The 26,569-nt window shown below is 52.8% G+C and overlaps 1 protein-coding gene across 5 annotated transcripts in view; it reads right to left on the reverse strand.

Moving 5' to 3' along the window:
* Positions 1-493: 493 nt before the first annotated feature.
* Positions 494-26,569, reverse strand: part of UNC13A (unc-13 homolog A) — an 86,688-nt gene continuing 60,612 nt past the window's right edge. For 2 of the 5 annotated variants that reach the window (XM_055372109.2, XM_055372108.2), the window contains exons 33-42: positions 25,781-25,933; positions 23,983-24,106; positions 20,979-21,017; positions 19,835-19,864; positions 18,045-18,101; positions 17,560-17,640; positions 16,841-16,988; positions 10,947-11,039; positions 9,130-9,289; positions 494-5,525 (exon numbers count right to left, since the gene is read on the reverse strand). In XM_055372109.2, the coding sequence (XP_055228084.1) occupies positions 5,225-5,525; positions 9,130-9,289; positions 10,947-11,039; positions 16,841-16,988; positions 17,560-17,640; positions 18,045-18,101; positions 19,835-19,864; positions 20,979-21,017; positions 23,983-24,106; positions 25,781-25,933 (1,186 nt within the window). In that variant the 3' untranslated portion in view covers positions 494-5,224. The other 3 variants (XM_055372107.2, XM_055372110.2, XM_055372112.2) reach the window with 3 other exon arrangements.

The following is a 26,569-nucleotide window of genomic DNA, read 5'->3' on the forward strand; positions in this document are numbered from 1 at the left end:
GGATCACCTGAGGTCAGGGGTTCGCGACCAGCCTGGCCAACATGGTGAAATCCTATCTCTACTAGAAATACAAAAATTAGCCAGGCAAGGTGGCAGGCGCCTGTAATCCCAGCTACTCAGGAGGCTAAGGCAGGAGAATCGCTTGAATCTGGGAGGTGGAGATTGCAGTGAGCTGAGATTGCACCACTGCATTCCAGCCTGGGCAACAGAGAGTTCATCTCTAAAAAAAAAAAGCAATGGTTGCAAATGTTCTGAGTTCAAGTCCCAGCTCCATCTCTTCCTGGCTATGTGATCTGAGCAAGATCTTGTCTCTCTGTACTTCAGTTTCCTTCTCTGTAAAATGGGGATGACTCCAGTTGCGGATGAGCAGTGTTCATGGGCAAGCAGTGTGTTCTACTGAGTCTGCGCCTACATAGTAGGTGCTAATCGTACGTGAGGTTTTTGTTTTTGTTTTTTTGCTGATAAAGGAATGCAAGGAGGAGGCAACCACGTGTCCAAGGCTGTGTGTGGTTTTTCTTTTTTTAATGTCTGCTGTTAATAAAATATTTTTACAGAGACCAAAAAGTCAGAATAGTGCAAAACATCTCAACACCATGCATTCATGACCACTTCTCGTTTGTGTTAAACATTTGTTCCAAGTCACATATTTACAGAGAAATGAAGGTGTCTGTGCAGACACTGGACCGACGGGGTAGAATCAAAACAAAACAAAAAACAAACAACGTTTTGATTTCACATCTGCAATCACATGCTAAGGGAAGTTGTGTGGAGGGGAAGCCTCCCTGGACTGCTTGGCCGGTTTGTGGGGGTCTGAGGGAGCACGAGACAGGGGTGGACAGGGGTCAAGTCCCCCTGGCTGTGTGGTTGGGGATGATCAGGGGACCCTCCGCCTGTGACCTGTGTCTCCAGAGAGCCACTATGGCTGGACGGGGGTAAGGGGTGGGGTGTTACTTGACACAGTCAACTTGATTTTTCTCTGAAACAATAAAAGGCAAAGAGAAAAGCAACACGTGTCAGCAAAGACAACTTTGGTCCTCAACGATTCTTAGGAAAGGATTCTGGGGAGCAGACGGGGTTGTGATCCGGGACTAAGGCCCTCCCCCAACTTCCCCAGGGTGGCAGAGTTCCGGGAGGCCCCAGGTTGTCCCCATCTGCAAAATTGACAGCACATGGGGTAGGGGTAGGGGACAGAAAGGCTCTGAGATCCCAGCCGAGAGAGGTCCCAAGGATTTCTAGTTGGGTGTTTAGTTTTTTGCATCTCTGATGGGGGCATGGTGAGGTCTCAGGCTCTGGGGCCTGAGAGAGGAATTGGGGGTGTGGACAGGCACCTCCTCATTTTATGCAAATCATTCGAGGACAGACTGATAAGAGTGAACAGATCCTTCTTTCTTCGGGACACCCTCTTTACTTCCCCTGACACCCCCTGCCTTGGTCTCTGCATTTATCTTTCTCTGTATATTCCACCTCTATGTCTCTCTCCATCTCTGTCTCTCTCCGTCCTCATCGGGGCGTGATCTCACCCTCTGTCTCTGTGTTTTCTACTCTATTCCTCTTGGTCAGGGGACTTTGACTCTGAGGCATCCCTCAATGTCACCCCTTTAACCCTTGCCCTGCCACAGGCCAACCCTCTTGTGCTGTTTCACCGATTCATGGAAATGTGGGGCCAGCTCCTTGCATAAAGCGAGGTCCAGGGTTCAGAACCCTGGAGGTGTCATCCAAGGCTGGGCTCTGTGTCCACTTGCTGGGTGGCGTTGGGGAAAGCCCTGCTCCTCTCTGGGCTTTGTTCTGCCAACACAGGAACTTCCTGATTTCAAAAGGCTTTCAGCACCCTGGACTCCTTGTCTTTTCTCTGTCCGTGTCTCAGCCATGTCCACTCTCTGTCCCATGTGTCAGGCTCAGACACCTCCTATGTGCCCAGGTCCGTGTGGAAGGGGAAGGTTGGTACGGACAGACATGGACAGACATGCATGCGGATGTGTATTCTCACACTGACCCTGCCCCAATACATAATTCCACTAGGCGTAGACTCCCTGTCACCCACTTGTGCCCAGACTGTGCTAGGTAAAGTTGGGGGTCCTGAGAGGCCTCAGACCCCAGTCTGGGAGAAACAGAGCTGGACAGAGAAACCCCCAGTCCCATGGCATCAGGCTGGACTGGTGGAGAGACGGTGGCTGGGAAAGTCCTGAGGGGAAGGAAGGAGGGTTTTTTCCAAGAGGGGTTTCCGTGATGGGTTTTGAAGGACGAATATGAGTTCTCTGGGGGAAAGAAAAGAGGGTGGAAATTGCAAAAACAGTTCTAGCCTGGGAGTCAGGAAAACTCATTCAACAAATATTCCCTGAAGAAGCTTGTTTCCTTCACATGCCTGGGCCATTGTTGGGGAACCCTAAACACACACACACACACGGAGGTCTTGACCAGAAAGACTCCTAAGGAATCTTTTGGGAAATATCTTGGCTCTCTCAGGCAGCTCGACTTCCCCATTTCTTTCCAGCCATCCAAAAATCTTACAGATCACCCTCACCCCAGGTCACAGATCACTTCCCCTTTGGGCTCTACGGGTTACAACCCTGAATCATCCATCCACCCGACCCCCACCCTCAGCCATGTCATGGTCCGAAATTCACATCTGCTCCTCAGTCCATATAACAGTCACATAAGCTTATCCCTGGCTACAACTTCCCAACCCTGTATGAGAATTTGCATTTTAACCTTTGGTTCAGAACCTCCAGTTACCTGCACCTGTCTGAACTTAAGGGACATGCAACATCTTCAAGCAAATTAGAAAGTGGCGCCACTTCTTCCAGACACTTGGACCATTCACGTGTCGGGAAACCAACGTCACAAACATACAACACTCAACATCTAGGATTTGCATGTGGCCTTCTTAGCAATGCCAAACCCTTGGGCACTGTGCAACTGGGACAACTGTACTCAGCAGCCCTGGAGCTCATCTAAGGGCAGGATTTTTTTTTGGGGGGGGGGTAGAGGGGAGGGAATGGAGTATTGTTCTGTTGCCCAGGCTGGAGTGCAGTTGTGTGATCACGACTCACTAAAACCTCTGCCTCCAGGGTTCAAGCGATTCTCCCGCCTCAGTCTCCTGAGCAGCTGGGACTACAGGCGCGCACCACCACACCCAGCTAATTTTTGTATTTTTAGCAGAGATGGGGTTTCGCCATGTTGGCCAGGCTGGTCTCAAACTCCTGACCTTAAGTGATCTGCCAGCCTCGGTCTCCCAAAATGCTGGGATTATAGTCATGTCCCCACAGCTATAGGTGTCTTTTCAACACAGCCTTCAGAATCTTTCCAAGAATCCATTTCAGTGTCCCCAAAGCACCTCCACCTCTCCTCACTGGTTTTAGTCTTCACAAAACAGCTTTTGCAGGCTGGAATCCAGTCTCTCCCCAACTTAAAACAGCTCCTGGAGCTCCCCAGCTGTCTTAGAATAAAAGTAAAACTCCTCAGGACTGCGTACGAGGCCCTGCCTGGTCTGATGCTTCTGCAGATCTCCCCAACCCCAAGGCTCCTCACGATCCCCCTTGCTGGCTCAGCTCCAGCCGTGCCACCCTTCTCGTTGTTTCAACAGTTCTTCTCTCCTGGCCTTCGCACGTGCTGTTCCCCAGGCCTGGAGCTCTTTTCTCTCTAGTAAGTTGTTCCCTCTCATTCTTCACCTCGGAAAGCCTCCCCGTCTGATGTTCTATCCTCCAGAAACCCAGCTACTCATCTCACCCCGTTTTCATTTCTCCCTAGCACAGCAAAATCTTGACCTTCCCAATCCAGCAGAAAAAGGCGTGCCATACACACATGTGGAAAAGCAGATCCCAGAGCAAATACAGTCCACGCTGAACTTTCCCCTAAGGTCCTATGTGCACGAGGTAACTCCAGCCAGGTCACTGTAACTTTGCTCATTGAAGAAAGAGCTTCCAGCTGGCAAGAGGGCCATCTGAGGTATCCTGTGGCTTGGGTGTTTGAATCAATGAATAGGATCTTGGAGACTAAGCTCTCACTGTGTCACTGTGTTTGTGTTTCTCTCTCTCTCATTCTCTCTTTCTCTCATTCTCTTTCTCCCCCCTAGAGTTTCTGGTCTCCTTCTGTTCTTTCCTATTTGGAAAATTCTGGAAAAGGAAGAAGGGATGGAGAAACCTGGGAACAGGGGATCCCAAATTCTCTTTAGTGGTGGGAGGCCCTCATGGCATTCCCCCATGGAGATCCCAGGAGAAAGGGCTGAGGGCAGAGGTCCTGCTTGGCAGCCGGAGAAGGAAAGGCGAAGTAGGGGTCTTGGCCTGGAATTCCCACCCCTTGGAGGAGGCCCCCGAGGGGGAATTAGCAGCAATAGGGAGCTGTGTCAGGTCATCCCGATCTCAGCCCACCCTTCCATGGGGCACACAGGCCTAAGGCAGGGGCACAGAGGGTATGGCACCTGGAACCTTGGCCAAGTCTCAAGCAACTCTTTAAGCCTCAGTTTTGCCATCTGTCAAATGGGTGTGTTGAACTCTATGATACGAGGACTGGGTTTGTTGGGGGAGAGGGAGAGGCAAACTCCCAAAGGGAAGTAGGGGCAGCGTGGGGAACCAGAGCCGTCCCCTCGGCCCCCAGGGTTTGGGCGCCCAAGGGCGCATGTGCTTTTGAAATCCCATCCTCCCCCCTCCCCCCATTTATTTTTTGCACAAACATCTAAAGGGACTCCGGTATTCCGGGGCCCTCCAACCAGCATCCTGGTCCCTCCAGTCCCCAGGCCACCTAGAGGGGCGCTCCAGAGAGCCCTACCCCTTGCCCAGGGCCCCCCCTCGAGGGAGCTGAGATTTCCATACTTGGCAATTGGTCTGGGGTCCCAGGGGTCTGGGTCCCATCTTATGGCTTTTCCAGGGGACATGAGGTGGTGCCTCCCGGTACCAGAGCCCCGGGATGTGGCCTCCTCCATAGGGATGAGGTTTCCCCCACCCCAGCTCAAAATGCCCCCTAGGTGCTGGGGGCGTGGCCTCAAGTTGGGGATGTGGCTTCTTCCTTCGTCGCGCCCTTGGGCTTGGCCTCCCGAGAGGGCGGGGCATCCTCCATTCCTAATCCCCAAAGGGGAAGGCTGAGTCAAGGGCGTAGGCGCAGCCCACCCTCGGCGTGGAGCCCCCCTCGAGCCCCGCCCTCGGGGAGGTCCTACCAAGGCCCAAGCCCCGTCCCTCCCCGCCCAGCGCCCTCCGCGCAGGCCCAGTGCCGCTCGGCCGACCGCCCCGCGCTAAGGCGCAGGCGCGGCACCGCCCTCCTCGGCGGAGCGCGTGTCCGACTTCAGCTTCACGAACTCCTTGGCCACCTCGTCGTTGCTGCGCTGCGAGAGGATTCGCAGCACCGTGAGGCCCGTGTCGTCCATGTGGATGCGGCGGCCGAGCGGCAGCCAGCAGGCGGCGCTCCCGCGCTGGACCAGCTCACGCAGCTGCAGCACGGCCAGCCCCACTGTGCGGTCCTCGCGCGCGAAGCAATAGTCCTTGACGCACACCTGCAGCTCATAGCACTCGGGACCCGCGTCGGCGCTCAGCGTGCTGCGTGCGGAGGGGCGGAACGTGAGACAGGCCACACCTACTGTGATGCCCCGCCCACGGCCCCGCCCCCACCGGGGTACCCACACCTGTCACCTCCCACGCTACGCTAGCCCCGCCCCTGCCCCGTTACTTGACCTACAACCCTGTGCTTGGCCGCGCCCACAACAGCTGACCCCGAGCTGAGCCACGCCCACGCCTGTTCGTCCCATTTTTCCACCCACCGAAAAATGACCACATAGTTTCACATCCAGCTCCCGCCCCTCAGACACCGCCCCGCAAGGCCATGCTCCCACCCTGAGATACCCGCGCCTGTGCCCTCTGCCGGCTGAACTGGTGCCCGCACGGCCCTGCCCCTAATGTCCCACCCAGAAGCTCTTTAACCAGGCTCTCCTCTAGACCCACGACGTGGCCCTTTCCCCAGCCCCCCACACCCCCAGCCCACCCCTCTTACTTCCAAGATGCCCTCCAGACATGAGCCTGCCCTGGTGCCTCACCATGGGTGACACCGCCTCCCGCATGCCCCTCACCTGTGCTCCTGCCCCTAAGCAGTCCCAGTGACCCGCCCTGACGCCAGCTGGATAAGAGCCCCTCTTACAGGGCCACGCCCAGCTGCTCCCTCTTGTCCACCTCCCAGGTTGTACCTCTATCCCTGAAGTACTCCGGCCCACCCTGGCTGACATCTGACCTCCCACTAGACCATGCTTCTCCTCCTGAGTATCCCCTGAAGGGGCCAATCGCCCCAAAACCTTCTGACCAAGAGCCCTGTGCTGACACGACATGGAACTGGCTTCAATCTTGTCCCATAAGAGCTCCCAGGCCCCCTAGATAATACCAGCTAACCAGCTCTGATTTACCCTTACCCCTGTGCATTTTTATTTATTTTTATTTATTTTTATTTTTTGAGTGGGCATCTCCCTCTGTCACCCAGGCTGGAATGCAGTGGCACAATCGCGGCTCACTGCAACCTCTGCCTCCTGGGTTCAAATGATTCTTCTGCCTCAGCCTCCCTAGTAGCTGGGATTACAGGCATGCACCACCACACCTGGCTGATTTTTTGTATTTTTAGTAGAGATTGGGGGGGGGGGGGAGGGTCTCACCATGTTGGCCAGGCTGGTCTCGAACTCCTAACCTCAGGTGATCCACTGCCTTGGCCTCCCAAAGTGTTGGGATTACAAGCGTCAGCCACCGCGCCTGGCCCATAGTTTTTTGTATTTTTAAAGACAGGGTCTCGCTATGTCAGTCACCCAGGCTGGAGTGCAGTGTCACAATCATAGCTCATTGCAGCCTTAAACTCCTGAGCTCAAGCGATCTTCCTGCCCCAGCCTCCCAGGTAGCTGGGACTACTTTCTTCTGCACTTCTGTCCCCTAAGAACATCCAACAACATTGCCCTGCCCCAGTGCTCTGTGAGGCTGACACTCGACCCAAGGATCTACCCTGGATGACCCCAACTCTACCCCTGCTAACCACCACCATCCATCTACCCCCGTGAACAGACTTTTTTTTTTTTTTTTTTTTTTGAGACAGAGTCTTGCTCTGTCGCCCAGGCTGCAGTGCCGTGGTACAATCATGGCTCACTGCAACCTGTGCCTCCTGGGTTCAAGCGATTCTCGTACCCCTCACCCTCTGGAGTAGCTGGGATTACAAGCGCCTGCCACCACACCCGGCTAATTTCTGTATTTTTTATTTTTTTGAGTCTCACTCTGTAGCCCAGGCTGGACTGCAGTAGCGCCATCTTGGGTCATTGCAGCCTCTGCCTCCTGGGTTCAAGCAATTCTCCTGTCTCAGCCTCCCTCGTAGCTGGGATTACAGGCGCCCACCACAACACCCAGCTAATATTTTTTATATATACTATATTATATACAATATATAATATATGAAATATATAATATATTATATATACTTTATATAATATATACTATATATAATTTTATTTATAATATATAATATATACTATATATAATTTTATATATAATATAAATATTATATATTATATGTATATAAAAATATATAAAAATATATTTATATATGATATATATATTATATATTATATATTATGTAATATATAATTATATAATTTAATATAAATACATATTTTATATATAATTATATAATATAATATAAATACATATTTTATATATAATTATATAATATAAATACATATTTTATATATAATTATATAATATATATTTCTTTTAGACGGAGTCTTGCTCTGTTGCCCAGGCTGGAGTGCAGTGGCACGATCTCGGCTCACTGCAAGCTCTGCCTCCCGGGTTCACGCCATTCTCCTGCCTCAGCCTCCCGAGTAGCTGGGACTACAGGCGCCTGCCACCACGCCTGGCTAGGTTTTGTATTTTTAGTAGAGACAGGGTTTCACCGTGTTAGCCAGGATGGTCTCCATCTCCTGACCTCGTGATCTGCCCGCCTTGGCCTCCCAAAGTGCTGGGATTACAGGTGTGAGCCACCGCACCCGGCCATATTTTATATTTTTAATAGAGATGAAGTTTCACCATGTTGGCCAGGCTGGTCTCGAACTCCTGGCCTCAAGTTATCTGCCCACCTTGGCCTCCCAAAGTGTTGAGCTTACAGGCGTGAGCCACCATACTCAGCCAGAGCACTTTTTTTTTTTTTTTTTTTTTTGAGGTGGAGTTTCGCTTTTGTTGCCCAGGCTGGAATGCAATGGCTTGATCTTGGCTCACTGCACCCTCCGCCTCCCGGACTCAAGTGATTCTTCTGCCTTAGCATCCAGAGTAGCTGGGATCACAGGTGTGCGCCACCACACCCGGCTAATTTTTTTTTTTTTTTTTTTTTTTTTGTATTTTTAGTAGAGACGGGGTTTCACCATGTTGGCCAGGCTGGTCTTGAACTCCTGACCTCAGGTGATCTGTCTGCCTCGGCGTCCCAGAGTGCTGGGATGACAAGTGTGAGCCAGCACACCCGGCCAGAGCAGACTTTTTTATGCTGTCCACATCATCAGCATCCTCTAGACCCTATCCTGATACCCGCAGCCTAGGCCCACTCCCAACTCCAAGAACCTCCATCCAATGTGACCCCACCTCCACCCCACGTGACACCCACCCCCAAGCCTGGGATCCATCTACACTCCACTCTTGTCCCCAGAGCCGACTCCTCCAGATGGGCTGCCCCAACGGTCCTGACAAGGCTCAGTGTCGACTCCAGTAGTCCCCACCCCCATGCGACCTCAGTCCTGTCCCCAGGTCCCTCAGCCCCCCACTCATAAGCGTCATCACTGCCACCCTCATTCCTTCACCAGACAGTCTCCAGCCCCAGCAATGGCCCTGCCCACCATGCACTTCCTGCCCAGACTTTCCCTCCCCTCTGCAAGTCTTCATCATGAAGTTACCCCACTCTACTCATTGCCTCCCCTTGGATCTGCCAGCCCCCAAAGGTGACCTCCATCCTCGTGTCCCCTCCCTGATGTCAGCACTACTAAGGGGTCTCCCTTTCCAGCACCCCCACCTAGAATGTGGCCCCTCCCATTCCCGGGCCCAGATTCCAGATCCCTCCTGCCTAGCTAGCTTTGGGGTTCACCTGGCGGATGCCCCCTCCCTTGCCCCCATGCTCTTCAAAGCATCCCAAACTCACAACTGGAAGCTCTCATTGTACTTGGGAGCCCAGCTATTGTTCTTGGATTTGGTCGCAAACTTGCGTTTCTTGTCGCTGAGCTGGGGCCCAATGATGTTGACCTCGATGAACGGCCGGAAGATGCCAGAAGTCTGCCACTTGAGGTCATTGGCAGCCACGACTGTTGGGGGAAGTAGAGGGTAAGACAGGTCAGGTTCTCCCAGTTGGAAAAAGTAGATGTTTGTGGCTCTCAAAACCTGCCCAAGGCTGGGCGCAGTGGCTCACGCTTGTAATCCCACCACTTCGGGAGGCCAAGGCGGGTGGATCACTTGAGTCCAGGAGTTTGAGACCAGCCTGGGCAACATGGTGAAACCCTGTCTCTACGAAAAATACAAAAATCAGCTGGGCGTGGTGGCACGTGCCTATAGTCCCACATACTTGTGGGGCTAAAGCAGGAGGATTGCTTGAGCCTGGGAGGCGGCAGTTGCAGTGAGCTGAGATTGTGCCACTGCACTCCAGCCTGTGTGACAAAGCAAGATCCTGTCTAAAAAAATAAAAAATAAAAACACCCCCCCTCGCCTGCCGCCAAAAACCCTGTCTGAAATAAAGACTACATTTCCCAGCATTCCCATGAAGCTAAGTGTGGTCATATGATATGTTTTGGCCAATGAGGGGAGAGAAAAAAATCACGTGTACTACTTCTCCACTGTGGCTTAAAAGGCAGGGAGTGAACCCTAAACTTTCTCCTTCCTCTAGCCGCAGTCTGCAATGCTTGTGGGGGCTGAGCTCTTTGTGACCCTATAGTGGAGGAAAAACACATTTGGGTCCAGGTATGGTGGCTCACGTCTGGAATCCCAGCACTTTGGGAGGCCCAGGTGGGAGGACTGCTTGAGGCCAGGAGTTTGAGACCAGCCTGGATACCATAGTGAGACCCCATCTCTACAAAAATATAATTTAAAAAGTGGCCAGGTGTGATGCTGCATGCCTGCAATCCCAGCGACTCCGGAAGCTGAGGCAGGAGGATCGCTAGAGCCCGGGAGTTTGAGGCTGCAGTGTGCTGTGATTGCACCACAGCGCTCCAACCTGGGCAACAGAGTGAGACTCTGGCCTCTAAAACAAACAAACAACAACAACACATTAGGGATGAAAATGCAACAAAAGATGGCAGCAGCACAGATCACCAACACTGCGAAGCCTCCATATCAGCTCGAGGCTGGTTGCTACTTAAACTGTTACCCCAGAGAAAAACCAATTCTATCATTTTTGTTTGTTTGTTTACATGGAGTCTCACTCTGTCACCCAGGCTGGAGTGCAGTGGCGCAATCTCAGCTCACTGCAAACTCCACCTCCCGGGTTCAAGCGATCCTCCCACCTCAGCCTCCTGAGTAGCTGGGATTACAAGCACACGCCACCACACCCAGCTACTTTTTGAATTTTTAGTAGAAACAGGGTTTCACCATGTTGGCCAGGCTGGTCTTGAACTCCTGGCCTGATCTGCCAGCTTCGGCCTCCCAAAGTGCTGGGATTACAGGCATGAGCCACCGTGCCTGGCCTAATTCTGTCTTATTTAAGCCATGTCAAAAACAGCCCAATCTGTGTTCTAGTCAACAAAAGCCAAGAAAAGGAAAGCAGGGCTGAGAGATGGAGAAAGTGGGATTCAGTCTTATAAAACTGTTTACACTGCTGGATCCAGCCATGCCTGAAGGTGGCGACCTTTGGACGTTTCCGTTTCATGGACCATTAAACAACAACAACAAAAAAAGGGTGTTGCTTAAGCCAGTTTGAGTTTGGTTTCTGTTTTAGAACCTAGCAAGTCCCTCCCACCTCAGACCACTCACCTTTCACTGTGACCTTGTGTTCCCCAGTTCCTGGATGAGTGAACAGCTCAACATGGACAGAGACTTCACCCACAGGGTCTTCTACACCCAAGCCTGGGCAGAGCAGGGGAGGATGGTCAGCGTGAGCTCTGTTCTTTCCCACCCACCAGGAGGGACCTTGACGGCCTCCCACCCACCTGTGCTGGCGGCACCAGGTCATCAGCCCTGATAGGGAGGCACTGATGGGGGGCCAGGATGGGAGGTGCTCTTGGGAAGCCAAGAATCTTGGGTTCTGGCCTTTTACTGCCTTGCTGTGTGATCTTGGGTAGATTGCTTAACCTCTCTGAGCCTAATGCAATTCTTTTCTTTTTTCTTATTCCATTGACTGCCATGTTGTCAAAATTCAGTCTTCATGTTACATTACGTCTTGGCAGCGTCTGGCACCCTGGCCTCCTGTGGCTGTTTGTCCTCTTGGCTGCAACAACGTCACCAACTCAATTCTCATCCTACATAGTTGTCACTCCTTCCAACCCCCTTTTGTCATTTTCTCCTCCGTGGGTCCTCAAACTGACCTTGCACCTCAATATTTGACACTCTTCTTTGTCTTCACTTCCTCCCTAGGTGCCCATAAACTGGAAAATCCTGCCAGCTCTACCTTCAAAATACATCCAGAAGCAGAGCCATGTCTTTTACCTGTATCCTACACCTGCCCCCAGCATCCCATGCCTGGACTATTGCAGTAGCCTCCTTGCTGGTCTTCCTTCCACTCTTTCATCTACTCTCAGTATACCAGCCAGAAAAATCCTATTAAGTCAGATCATGTCGGCAGGGCGCGGTGGCTCACAGCTGTAATCCCAGCATTTTGGGAGGGTGAGGCAAACTCACTTGAGCTCAGGAGTTTGAGACTAGCCTGGACAACATGGCAAAACCCCATCTCTACAATAAATACAAAAATTAGTGGCCATGGTGGGGCGTGCTTGTAGCCCCAGCTACTCTGGTGGCTGAGGTGGGAGGAACACTTGAGCTTAGAAGGGTCCAGGCTGCAGTGAGACGAGATCGCACCACTGCACTTCAACCTGGGTGACAGAGCAAGACCCTGTCTCAGAAAATTAAAAAAAAATAAATAAAATTTAAAAGTCAGATCATGTCCCTCCTCTGCTCAAAACTCTTCCATGGGTCGGGCAGTGGTGGCTCATGCCTGTAACCCCAGTACTTTGGGAGGCTCATGCTTGTAATCCCAGCATTTTGGGAGGCTGAGGTGGGCAGATAACTTGAGGTCAAGAGTTCGAGCCCATCCTGGCCAACATGGCGAAACCCTGTCTCTACTAAAAATACAAAAATTAGCCGGGTGTGGTAGTGCACACCTGTAATCCCAGCTACTTGGGAAGCTGAGACAGGAGAATCACTTGAACCTGGGAGGCAGAGGTTGCAGTGAGCCGAGACTGCACCACTGCACTCCAGCCTGGGTGACAGAGAGAGACCCTGTCTCAAAAAAAAAAAAAAAAAAGAGAGAAAAGAAAATTAGCCAGGTGTGGTGATGCATGCACCTGTAGTCCCAGCTATCTGGGAGGCTGAGGCAGGGGGATTGCTTAATCCCAGCTGGTTGAGGCTGCAGTGAGCTATGATCCCGCCACTGCACTTCAGTCTGGGTGACAGAGCAAGACTGTCTCAAAAAACAAAACAAAGCAAAACCAAACTCTTCCATGGCTCCCACCTCACTCTGAAATAATCAAAGTGGTTTTTGTGACCTGCAACACCCCTTCCAATAGTGGCCCTTTCCAATAGGTTACTATTACCTCTCCCCACTCACCCCATTCTTGCCCTTGTTAACTCTGACCCAGCCCCACAGGTCACTTCATTGCATCACCTGGCCCAGAATCCTCATCCCTCCTGATGCGACAGCTCATAGGGGCATCTTTTATTTTCCTTACCCCTATTTCCCTTCTAGTGCACAATCTTAAGTTTCTTTTCTTTTTTTTTTTTCTTTTTTTGCTCTGTCGCCCAGGCTGGAGTGCAATGGCGAAATCTCGGCTCACTGCAACCTCCGCCTCCCAGGTTCAAGCGATTCTCCTGCCTCAGCCTCCTGAGTAGCTGGGACTACAGGCGCACGCCACCACACCCAGCTAATTTTTGTAGTTTTGAGACGGGGTTTCACCATGTTGGCCAGGATGGTCTTGATCTCTTGACCTGGTGATCTGCTACAGTCATGAGCCACCGCACCTGGCCTTCTTTTTTGTTTTTGAGATAGAGTCTTGCTGTGTCACCAGGCTGGAGTGTAATGGCACAATCTCGGCTCACTGCCTCCCAGGTTAAAGCGATTCTCCTGCCTCAGCCTCCTGAGTAGCTGGGATTACAGGCATCCACCAACACGCCTGGCTAATTTTTGTTATTTTTAGTAGAGATGGGGTTTCACCATGTTGGTCAGGCTGGTCTCAAACTCCTGACTTCAAGTGATCTGCCCAACTTGGCCTCCCAAAGTGCTGGGATTACAGGCATGCACCACCGTGCCAGGCCTCAACCCCTAATTTTTCCATTATGGAGTCAAAAATTTCCCTTGTCTGCTTGAATCATGGGGTGGTGTGCTTCTGTTTGGGGCCACCACACGTGTCCTCCATGGTGCCAATGGGGATCATTGATGGGGCAGCTTAAAAGAATCTCTCCCGGTCCCGCCTTCTGTGACTCGAAAGGGCATCCTGTAGGGCCTGTGGACCTGTGACCGCCAGCACCTCCACCAGCCCCTCCCCACCCCCCACCAGGCAGCTCCCCACTCCTGGACCACCCCATGCACGGGGAGAAGAAGGGGAAAGTCAGAGGTGAGGGTGGGAGGTTGGGTCAGTCAAACGCTGATTGGGTTACCTCACGCTGGACAGGAAGTGACTGAGGGTTGGGGAGCACAGGGGCCTGGAGACCCCCATCACCCCAGTACTGGGGTATGTGGCCCCAGTCTTTGCTGCACGCCCCAGGCCGTCTTCCTTGTTGCCTCAGGCTCCCATTCCACCCCTGCCTCCCGCCACCAGTCACATGCTCAGCCGCCCCGCCCTCCCCCAGGCCGATGCTTCATAGCAAGCTCAATCCGGGCCAGACTGGGGTGCCGGGGGTGCCAGGGGGAATTGGACAGTGGTGGGTCAGGTGAGGGGTCAGACCAAGGCCAAAGCTAGTAAGAAGGGGGGAGGGAGGCAGTGCTGGGTGCCCCCATCCCGTGCTTTGCTGGCTCCGCGGGGAAAGGTCTTTCCTGGGCCTCTCAGTGCTTCTTCTAACCCCACTCCCCACTCCCCAAGTCCCGGGACCCCTGCAGGGGAAGGTTCCTCAGACAAGTGGTTGAATCTCCTTTGGCTCTCAGTATCTCATCTGTGGAATGATGTACCCCTCGTGGGGCAGTTAAAGAAATCTGTTTCAGTTTCCCCAAGAAGGCTAGGCACAGAGGCTCATGCCTGTAATCCCAGCACTTTGGGAGGCCAAGGTGGGAGGATCATTTGAGGCCAGGAGTTCGAGACCAGCCTGGGCAACATAGCCCAGGAGGTGGCGGCTGCAGTGAGCTGAGATTTCGCCATTGCACTCCAGCCTGGGTGACAGCGTCTGCCTCAAATTAAAAACAAAATAGCCAGGCGCTGGGATTACACCTGTCATCCTAGCACTTTGGAAGGCCGAGGCCAAGATGGGTGGACCACTTGAGGCCAAGAGTTCAAGACCAGCCTGGCCAACATGGCAAAACCCTGTCTCTACTAAAAATACAAAAATTAGCCAGGCGTGGTGGTGCGGGCCTGTAATCCCAGCTACTCAGGAGGCTGAGGCACAAGAATCGCTTGAAACCAGGAGGTGGACGGAGGTTGCAGTAAGCTGAGATTTCCCCACTGCATTCCAGCCTGGGCGACAGAGTGAGACTCTGTCTCAAACAACAACAACAAAACCAAACACAGATTCTTCAAGAAATGCCTGGCACAAGGTCCTGCTCAGCCTTAGAGCCCGATAAGTGTTCACTGAGATCAGCCTGGGCAACAAAGTGAGGCCCCCTCTCTACAAAAAAAATTAAAAATTAGCTAGCCATGTGACGTGTGCCTGTAGTCCCAGCTCCTCGGGAGGCTGGGGCAGGAGGATCACTTGAGCACAGGAGGGAGGCTGCAGTGAGCAGTGATTGCACCACTGCATTCCAGCCTAGGTGACAGAAGGAGACCTTGTCTCTAAATAATAATAATATCAATAACAATAATCCTATGAAGTAAGGTCCTTGACTGTCCCCATTTTACAGATGAGAAAACTGAGGCTCAGGGAGACAGATTCTTGCCCAAGGTGCCTACCCGTGGAGTGGCTGGGCTGGAATCAGAGCCCAGCTCTTAACCTGACAGGTGCCTGTCCCGGGGTCCCAGGATCTGGCTTAAAAAATATGTCATATCAGGAGAAATGGATTCTGGGATTCCCACTGGAATCGCTTCTTCCCCATGTAGAACCAGCAAATCGTCCTTCCCCCTCACCCGCCTGGGCCCTCCAAGCCGCTCAGGCCTGGGCGGCGGCCCTGCAGGCCCTTGAGGCAGAAGGACGATCCTTTTACTAGCCGGGGCCAGGAGGGGCGCAGGCACCGGGCACCAGGCGCGGGCGGCGGGCGGGCGGCGGAGGCACGTACCCTTCTCAGGATAAATGTCTTCACTAAGGGTAAACCTAGTACCTTTTCCACCATGGACTAATTGGGGGGGGTGGTGGAAGGGGGAGAGAGGTGGGAAGCATGGGGAGCGGGGAGAGACGAGCCAGTGAGAGGTGAGGATGGAGGAGTGTGTGTGGAGGGGGCAGGGGAGGCGCGGAGAGGGGACAGCGAGTGAGAGGGAGGAAAAACAAGAGAGAGAGAAACGTCAGCTGCAGACAGACGGAGAGACAGACAGACAGCCTCCTGCTCCAGGGACACCAGGGACACTAAAAGCAGCCAGGACTGGAAGGGAAGCTGAGCTTAGAGACCCAGCGCCCACGGAGGGCCCTGGGCTGGCTGGATCGGGGGAGAAGGGGGCCGTTGGAGGCCACAGGGCTTTGCTCCCCTCGCCCCAGGCTGGGTGTCGATGGCGATTCTCCCTCCCCCTCCTGAGGTCAAGCCGCCAAACTTCTTCCCCTTGTCGGGACCAATTTTGAAAAGGGGGGGTCCCCAGGGAATCCTGCCCTCCATCCAGCCCCAGCTGCCGTGTGTGTGCGCTCAGAGAGGGACAGGAGACCGAAGCAAAAGACAGAGAGAAAGAGAGAGTTTGAGAAATGGGAACTCCCTCTCCGTCCACCCTCCCCCACCAAGTCGAGGTCCCTCCCGCCCTCGGAGCTGTCAATCATTCCTTAGCCCCATGACATCACAGAGGTCCCTCCTCAGGGGAGTTCAACCACTCTCTGGGACCATGACGTCAAAGTTCCCACCCATGGACCTGCCAATCATTCCTTGACCCCTTGACATCAGAGGTCCTGCCCATCCTGAGCTGTCAATCACTCCTGAAGTCTCCCAGAGCTGTCAACCATTCCCTGGACCCATGACTGTCCAGGTCCCTCAGGAGCTGACAATCATTCATTGGCCCTGGGACACCACTGATTTTCCCAGGAGATGACAATCACCTTGTGGCCCTACAACGTCACAGGTTCCACACCTAAGAGTCATCAATCCTACCCTGGTCCTTGATGTCAACGACATTCCATCCCAGAGCTGTTAATCATTGTCTGGCCCCAGGACATCACAGATTTTCCCGGGGGTTGACGATCACCTCCCGGCCTGTGACGTCAGAGGCCCCGCCCCCATGAACCTTTGATCACTCATTGGTCCATGGACTTGGTGCAGAGATGTCAATTCCGCCCCATCCATGACGTCACAGGGGAGTGAGCCAATGGCAGCCGCTCAGGCTTGGGGCGGGGCTGTCTCCGCGGAGCGGGGAAGGGTGATCCGGTCTGGGCACCCTTACCCTGGGCCGATTGCGTCTGTACAAAGGTCTTGATTAGCAGGTCGGTGGCCTGCGTGTAGAGCGACAGGGCATAGCGCAAGGATTGCAGGTCTGGGCTCTTCTCCAGGAAGGTCTTCTTGAGGCCCACGCCACCCGCGTGGAAATATTGCTGGGGAGGACAGGGTGGGGAGAGGTGAGGATGGTGGGAACCTCTACCCACTCATAGGGCTGGGTAGCCCTGCTGTCCCCACTCCCAATTCTTCCCGCTACTACTTTCTCACCTCTTCCTTTGCTTTGCCTAGTGAACTCCTATGCATTCCTCAGAACCCACCTCTCACATGCCCTCTTCCAGGAAGCCCTGGCTTCTCCCACCTTGGGCTCGCCCAGCCCCCATCCTTCCCTCTACCCTTCTACACCTCAAGAAATGCCTGGCACGAGGTCCTCTACATTCTTCCCTCTACACCTTCTCACTCTTTGGGATCCCCCAGCCCACATCCTTCCCTCTACCCCAAGCCTAATCCTACAAGGCTGAGAATGTCTGTATCCAGCAGTCTTCCCCGACCTGGGGCTCCTTAAGGCTCCAGCATTAGCCAGCCCAGCTCTGGCACAGACAGGGGAACGAAGGAGTGTTCATAAACTGAACGAATTAATGTGGGTCTGAGGCGAGCCTAAGTCCATGACCACAGCAGCCACACCCTCTACATCCCCCACCCGGGATGGGGAGGGGTAGGGCCTCTCACCTTGATGGTGTCCAGGGCCAACTCAACAACCGCGCACTGCTTTGGGGTCAAGCTCTTGGCTTCTTCTCGTACCATGTGATCCTGGATGGATGGGGAGAGGGGCCATGTGGGTGGAGTGGGCTCCGCCTTTGGAATCTGTGTCTATGGGTCTCATCCCTGTTAAACTTGGAGGAGCTGGGCTGAGGGTCTATGTTTTCATCATCCCAGCACCCAATATGTGACTGGTACACAGCAGGTGCTCAAAAAATATTGGCTGAATAAATGACTTGCCCTCTTGATCAAGCTGTACCTGAAGCTGAACCATTCACATCTTTCCGACACACTGGGGAGCAAATATCTTGTGCTTCAGTGAGTAGAGTTTCTGTCCTTTGAGCCTGTAATGCATGTCATCATCCTGGGACCCCTCCCCCAGGATGGTGGCAACCTGGAAGCCACATGAGTTTGGGGGGCAGTCCCTCACCCCATAATCTATCCCCACTCCTCACCTTGAGTTTGGACAGCTGACCCAGCTCCTTGGCTGCATTGAAGATCATCTGGGTTCCCTGCGGGTAACAACAGACAGCTGGGTGAGGGCAGGGGCGCTACAGCTGACACTCCAGCCCCAGAGACCATCTTGGTTCTTGCCCAAAGGCTGTGGGCAGGGCAATAATTGTGTCCCAGGGACAGAGGTCTGGAATTCCCCAGGAAGAACTGAGGAGGATGTGGTGACCTTGTCCCTGAAAATCCCGGTCCTGTGAGGATAGTCCCCACCCTCTCAGCCCCACCCAGGCTTGTGTAACAGGAGAAACAGACAGGGACCAGACTGTGAGGGGCAGTGGGTTGGGGGAGCCTCAGACGGTGGTGTTTGTGGGTGTGGGCAGGGCTTTCCAGGGAAAGGGAGCTTTGGGAACACAATAGGCCAGGCTGGGGTTTCAGAAAATGGCTCTGGTCAAACACCTCCTCCTCCTCAAGGGAGCATCCCCTCTGCAGGGAAATTTCCCCTGTAATCTGGGAGGAATTTCAGTCTGATTTTTCTTTCTTTTTTTTTTTTTTTTTTGAGACAGAATCTCCCTCTGTTGCCCAGGCTGGAGTGCAGTGGCATGATCATAGCTCACTGCAGCCTCAAACTCCTGGGCTCAAGCAATCCTCCCGCCTCCCCAGTAGCTGGGACTACACGTGTGAGCCACCATATCCAGCTAGTTTTTGAAATTTTTTTCATAGAGATGGGGTCTTGCTGTGTTGTCCAGGCTGGTCTTGAATTCCTGGGCTCAATCGATCCTCCTACCTCAGCCTCCCAAAGTGCTGGGATTACAGGCGTGAGCCATGTTGCCAGCCAGTCTGACCTTTTAAAGGAAAAATCCTCCCTCTATACAAACACCTCCATATCCATCCTCCACCCCACCCCCAAACAGACACTAGCAAGATGGTGATGTGGTGATGGCTCTGACAAGCCAGATGGGCCTGGGTTCAAATTGCAGTCCTGCTGTGTGGCCCTGGGCAAGTCACTTAACCTCTCTGAGCCTCAGTTTTCCCATCTAGATGAGGAAAATTATATCCACTTTGTGGCTTAGTCTGGACTAAACAAGTCTTTGCTCAGTGTTCGCTAATTATCACTTGGTCTCAAAGTCACGGGCAATGCTAAGGGAGACGGGGTCCCAGCCTGGAAGGCATGTGTCTAGCCTCCTCTGTCACTGCTGGATGGCCCCAGGCTTGTCCCTGAACGCTCTGAGCCTCAATTCCTACCGTGGCTAACAGGGATACCCATGGTAACTTGGGGGACAGGGTGGGGCTGAGTATTGAGGTAACAAGTCTTGTATTACTGGGTCCTGGGGTGGTTTGGGGGTCCTGGGTGAGGCTAGGTGGGGAGGGGGCCCATTTACAGTGGAGATATTTGGAATTATGTTCATAGTCTACCAGCTGGCCACCTGGTCATTCCCACTGGTATTATTATTATCATCTTGGCTGTTACTATTCTTATTTCTTGTCTGTGATCCTGAGGTTCTTACAAGGCACAGTTACTCAGGGGTCCAGCGGACTGGGCCTCAGTTTCCCCTGCTGCACCCACCTGTAGTCTGGCAGGGCTCAGGGGCCTTCCTGGGTACCCTCTGCCCTACCCACCAACCCCCCACCCACCACCCCCCACGAGCAAGCCAGACAGACAAAGGAAGAAGAGACCAACAGACAGGTTCACAGTACGCCCTCGGACGGCACGAACCACAGAGGTGGAAGGGGGCACAGGGGTAGGGTGGGGGGGAGTGGGATGGGAGCCAGACAGACAGTGAGAGGCCGGTCTTACGTCTGAGTGGCTTGGCAATTTCACCCTGCCCTGTGGAGAGAATCAGGTGGAGGTCAGAGTTCTGGTGACTGCTGGGAGGATACTCAGTGGGACTTCCCTGCCCCCTCAAAGCACAGTCTCACTTCCCAGCCCAGGAGCTCCTCCCCAGGTCCTGGGTCTAATGGTGGGCCCCCTCCCCAGCTAGCACCTCCTCTTGTCCCCTAGCAGGGGTTTAGAGGTCAGACTCCTTGACTGCCAGCACACTCTCGGGGTGCCCAGGAGGCTGGAAGCAGCCTCATCCCACAGTCAGCCTGCCCCAGGATGGGGCACCTGGGGAGGTGGGGAGATGAGACAGGGCTAGGAATCTCTCTCCTCCTCCATTCCCTAAGGGGCTGCCCCTATATCCCAGCACCCGAGTCTACAAAAAACATACTAACATGTACTGTAAGTTCACTCAGTGCTGAAGAACCCATACACTAAACTACATACGTGCACCCCTAAACACTCGCAGGCATATACACAATTATATCACACACAAAAACCCACACACACTTGACCCCACACGGATTCACATCCACATATAGGGTGCCTGGGACACTGAATGTGTCCCGCAAAGGGCTGGCAGAGAGAGTACGGAACCCCTGTGACCCACATTCACAAAGCTAAGACTCCATTTGTAGGTAGGCACAAATGTACAACAATATCTTCTGCACAAGTGCACAGCAAGACAGCTGCTGGCGTGTTGCTGTAGCTCCCATCTCCTTAACAAGAAACACCCATTAGCACAGCAACAAATAGAAATCTACATAAAAAACAACACGTCTCAATCCAGGGTGGTGATCTAGTGTGTAGGCTCCTCAAGAAGCCACAGAATTTCAGCTGAGCCCAGGGCTCGGATGAGCCCTGTGGGTATTGCTGTGGGAGGATGGGAGCTGTTTGTGCACACACATTAGTTCACATGTGGACACACACACTGCACGTTCTGTCCCTGGAGAATCACTTCATCTCTGACTTCTGGTTTTGCAGGACTTGGTTAGGACAGCTATCTCCTACCCACGACCCCCAGCTGCCCTTCCTGCCCAGGTGCACAGACAGACGCACACACATGCACACGCATGCCCAGACACTGGAGCTCAGGGCCTCAGTGAGACAAGGCCCTCATTACCTTTTCTAATCCCTTGCCATGTTTTCTCAAGAGGTTCCCCTGCAGAGATAATGTCACAGGGTGATCAACCTGGCAAGTCGTGCAGGGTGGGAACCTGGGATGCTCACAGGAATATTCATGGGGATGGGGGAATCCACACTGCACAGGGTACTGGTGACTGGGTTGCATGGGGATAGTGTGTTTGTGTGTGTGTCTGTGTGTGTGCGCACACGTGCGTGCGCTTTAATGACTCACTCTTAAATGGTGTGAGAGGCAGAGACAGGAAAGAGAGAGAGAAAGATACAGATACAGAGCTAAAGAAAGTCAGAAAGAAGGGAAAAAAGCCACTGCCAAAATATAATCCATTTACATTTACTGTACACATGAGACTCTTGATTCTTGGGTTAACAGGAAAGCAAATGGGCTGCATATTCAGACAGATCTGAATTTGAATCCTGATTCTGGCATATATTTACTATATGACCTTGAACAAGTGACTCCTCTCTGAGCCTCAGCTTTCCTCATCTGCAAAATGGGGATAATAATATCCACCTCACTCAATGGGTTATCATGAAGGTGAGCTGAAACAGGAGCTATGAGAAGGCCTGGCATATGGGGAGTCATTAAATGCGAATTCCTTTATTCCCCCTGCCTACAAATGCATTGCCTGTGGCTGGGTATGCTGCCACCAAGTGGTTATAGCCAAAGACCCAGGCTGCAGCTACCAGGAAGTAAGAAGAGCACTTGTAAACTTTTAACAAAGTGAAATCTTGTAACAGCCTTGTCTTGCCCACAAAGGGAAAATCTGAAGTTGTTTTGTCTCTGCTCTTATACATGTCTGCATATCACCACCACCACCACCACCACCACCATTAGCTCTGCCTCTGGGCCGGTCACTGAGAGTGCAGTGGCGCGATCTCGGCTCACTGCAACCTCTGCTTCCTGGGTTCAGGCAATACTGAGATGAGTATTTTAATGCATCATGCCATTTGGTTCTTAGAACTACCCTCAGGGAGGTGATGCAATGAGCCCCATTTTCCAGACAAGGAAACAGAGGCTGGGAGGTCAAGTGACTTCCCAAGGTCACAGAGAGAGACAGTGGCTGGGCTAGGATTTGACCCCAAGTCTACCTGACATCAAAGCCATGACAAAAGTCTCCCACTTGGGCACCTGGGTGTATGTCTGGGATTGGTGTGTCGGTGTGGATGGCGGGAGTTGGGTAGACAGGGTGGTGGGGTACCGAGGAATGGTCTGGAGCATGGAATTTCAGAGGAATCAGAAGTAGAGACCCTCATGGTGAGGACCTGCATTCTGGGAAGCTGCTGACAGTTCAGAGCCCAAAGAGGAGGTCAGAGGAATCCTGGGGTTGATCCTCTTTCTAACTTCAGGGCGTCTGGTGACATCTGGGCATGGGAGCAAGGTTGGATTCTACCCTTAGACGGCAGGTCCGCTGCGAAGGAGGAGCTGGGCTTGGGGTTTGGGAGTGGGTAGTGGGGCTCCTCCAGACTTCAATGGGATAGGGAGGGTGGGCGTGGTCTCCCTCCCTCCCAGCCCCGCCCCCTCCCCATGCCCCGCCCCAGACAGACACAGGCACATCTAGGCGGGAGGGAGGATGGTGGGTGAGGAGGGGGCGCTGGGTGGGTGGGGAGAGGGGTGCAGTGACGCGGTGGGCCGAGTCCAGACACAGAGAGGACGGACAGACAGACGGACAGACGGGCCTCTACTTACGATCATCTGTCATCCGTGATGGGGGCGGGGCGGTGGGGGAGGGGGGAATAAGGTACCATGAGTCTCCCGGGAAGGCCAGGGAGGGGGCAGAGATGGCAGCACGGAGGGGCAAGACCCCTGCCCCAGCCCAGCCCAGAGGAGGTGGAAGGATGGGAAGTCCGAGCCTCCCCCACCATCGTCACCCATCTATGGCCCCCACGCACCCTCCCCAAGCCTCCGTGGTCCACCAGGGAAAGACCTCCCCACTCCCTGATGTGCCCACAGCCCACATGCCATTGCTGTCCTCAGGTTCTTGATGCCTCCCGGAGGGACCCGCGCCCAGCTACATCCCTCTACAGATGTTTGGGTCCCCTTGGTCCCTAGAGATTATGGCCTCTGGTCTATCGGTCCTGGTCTCTGGATGGCCAATGACCTCTGCTTGACCTCTCTGACCTTGGATGCCCTCCATGACCTCTGGGTGACTTCCAGGAGCCCATTGGTCTATTGATCTCTGATCTTTGAAGTCCATGGTGTCTCGCCTCTTTGGCTTTTGAATGAGCCCCAAAGCCCTTAGAAAAACCCATTGATGTCTATGCCTTCTTTTTTTTTTTTTTTTTTTTTTTTGAGACAGGGTCTCGTTCTGTTGCCCAGGCTGGAGTGTGCAGTGGCGCCATCTGAGCTCACTGCAGCCTCTACCTCTTAGGTTCAAACAGTTTTTGTGCCTCAGTTTCCCAAGAAGCCAGGATCACAGGCATGTGCCACCACACCCAGCTAATTTTTGTATTTTTAGTAGAGACAAGATTTCACCATGTTGCCCATGCTGGTCTCGAACTCCTGACCTCAAGCAATCTGCCCGCCTCGAGCCTCCCAAAGTGCTGGGATTGCAGGCGTGAGCCACGGTGCCTGGCCAATGTCTATGCCTTCCGTGGCTCAAGGATAACCTTGATCCCGAAACTGACCTGTTTTCTAGATGACCTCTGACCTTTGAAAGCTATTTTGACCTACATGTGACCTCTATGGCTTTAGTGGTCTCTTGACTCTACCTGATGTCTTTGACCCCAGAGAAAATACAATGGACTCTGAATGACCTCTTTAACTCTTCGATGATCTTTAACCCCCGTGTGACCTCTCTGACCTCTGAATGGCCCCCCACTGACCTCTGGTGGCTTCCATGACCCTTGAATGGCCCTTGAGCCTGGATGACCTCTCTGAGACCGGATGCCTTTGTTCTCACCCCCCAGCCTCTAGGCACCAAGTTTTCTGGGCTCTCGCCAGGGAGGTGGCCTAAATGTCCCCTCGGGCGCCCTGCAGGTCTCACCGTCTGGTCAGTGAGGGGCGGCAGGACGATGGTTTTCTCCATGGTGTTCATAACCAGCTTCCACAGCTCCTTCAGCACTCGCTTCAGCACAGTCTTCTCACAGATTTTGGCAAAGAGGGTCAGGCTGGGGACGAGGGGCAGGTCTGAGAGAGGGCCCAGCTCGCCCCAACCCACAGCCACCTTCCATTAACAGGTGGGCAAGGCATTCCACAGATAGGAAAGAGGGCCCACAGCCTGTACAGGGACCCCTGGGTGGTTTAATGGGGCTATGATATCTGATGCACGAAGAGAAGAGTGAGTGGTGGTTGGACTAGTCAGCAGGGACCAGACGGGAAGGGGCCCCAATGTCTGGGAGGAAGTCTTGGGCCTTATCAGGATGGGGGTAGTGGGGAGCCATGGAGTGTTCAAGAGGGAGACACGGCCAGACTTTCATGTTTGAAAGAACAGTGTGGGGGATGAACCGAAACAGGAAGGATGGAGATCAGGGACTATGAGGGAGAAGGCCATGCCCAAGAGGAACAGGAGGGGAATGGTCAGAGGAGGGCAGACTTGAAAGGGAAAACAGCAAAGAGATTGTGGTTGGATGGATAGGGGTTGAAGGAGACAGGCAGTCCACCAAGATCCATCCACCAACTGATCCAGTCACCCACCAATCCATCCCTCCCCCAGTGGTCCTTAATTCTCTATTTCTTTTTCTATCCATCCATCCGTCCATCTGTTCATCCATCCATCCTTCCATGCATCCTTCTACCCATCCATCCACTTATCCATTTATTTATCCATCCACCCGTCCATTCATCCATCTGTCCATCCATCTATGCATCAAAACATTTATTCATCCATCCAAATATTTCTCACCTATTCATCCATCCATCCACCCACTCATCCACCCACCCCCCATCTGTCCATCCATTTATGCATCAAAACATTTACTTATCCATCCAAATATTTATCCACCTATATCTATCCAGCATCCATCCATCTACCCACCCACCCATCCAACCATCCATTTATTCATCCATCCACCCATCTGTCCATCCATTTATGCATCAAAACATTTATTCAATGATCTAAATATCTATTGACCTATCCATCCATCCATCCAGCCAGCCAGCCAGCCAGCCAGCCAGCCATCTATGCATCAATCCATCTATACATCAAAACATTTATTCATTTATCCAAATATTTATCCACCTATCTATCCATCCATCTACCCACCCATCCATTTATTCATCCATCCACCCATCTGTCCATCCATTTATGCATCAAAACATTTATTCATCCATCCAAATATTTATCTGCATATCCAACCATTTATCCATCCATCCATCCATCCATCCATCCATCCATCCATCCATCGTCCATCCAACCATCCATCAAGCCAGCCTGCCAGACATCCATCCATCTAAGCATCAATCCATCTATGCATCAAAACATTTATTAATCCATCCAAATACTTACCCAACTATCCACCCATCCATCTTTTTAAAACATCTATCCTCCATCTATCCTTCTAAACATTTATCTTTTAATCCATGCGTCCACCCACCTACCCATCCCTCATGTCACCTATTCATCCACCATTCATTCATCCACACAAATATTTACTCACCAATCCTTCCAATTATTTACCCACCCAACTTTCCATCCCCTTCATGCCACCATCTACTCAGCCATCCAACTATCCAGTGACCACCCAGCAAACATTCCCTGCACACCCTCTCCAGCCAGTCCCTGGGTCTCTATGGCCCTGCCCCAGCCCCTCCCTGGCCAGCCCAGTCCACCTGGCCCGGCTCACTTGCTGTCCAGCAGGTCCATGATGGGCTGCAACACATTGTCAGCGTCCTGGGCCACGCTGCTGCAGGCACTGGCTGGCACATTGCCTGTGCCCTTAACCTGGCTAAGGATGTCACCCATCTGTTTGACACACTCTTCAATGTGTGGCTGGAAGCTGGGGACACAGAAGGGAAGGGCTCAGACCACAGGAAGGGCTGGATGAGGACACAGATGCTGATCTGTGGTCCTTGAGGTCATATCATTTGCATCACAGCACATAACTGAGCAAGAATGGAGAACAGGCCAGATGCGGTGGCTCACGCCTTTAATCCAAACACTTTGGGAGGCCAAGGCGGGCGGATCACGAGGTCAAGAGATCGAGACCACCCTGGCCAACATGGTGAAACCCTGTCTCTACTAAAAATACAAAAATTAGCTGGGTGTGGTGGCATGCACCTATAGTCCCAGCTACTTGAACCCAGGAAGTGGAGGGTGCAGTGAGCCGAGATCGCGCCACTGCACTCCAGCCTGGTGACAGAACGAGACTTCGTCTCAAAAAAAAAAAAAAAAAAAAAGAGTGGAAAATAGTAACAGCAGAACCAGGCAAAGGGATAAGACATTTGCCCGCATTGTTCATTTCATTCTCAAAATCCTACCCAGGTACTATTATTGTCATCACCCCAACTTTACAGAGGAATAAAAAAAAAATAAGGCTCAGAGAAGTTAAGTGACTCACCCAAGGCCACACAGCTAGTAAGCAGTAAAGCCAAGATTTGAACTCAGCCTTGTCTAACTCTGAGCCTGCAATCTT

Source organism: Gorilla gorilla, chromosome 20 (genome assembly GCF_029281585.2).
Source record: "Gorilla gorilla gorilla isolate KB3781 chromosome 20, NHGRI_mGorGor1-v2.1_pri, whole genome shotgun sequence".
NCBI lineage: Eukaryota > Metazoa > Chordata > Mammalia > Primates > Hominidae > Gorilla > Gorilla gorilla.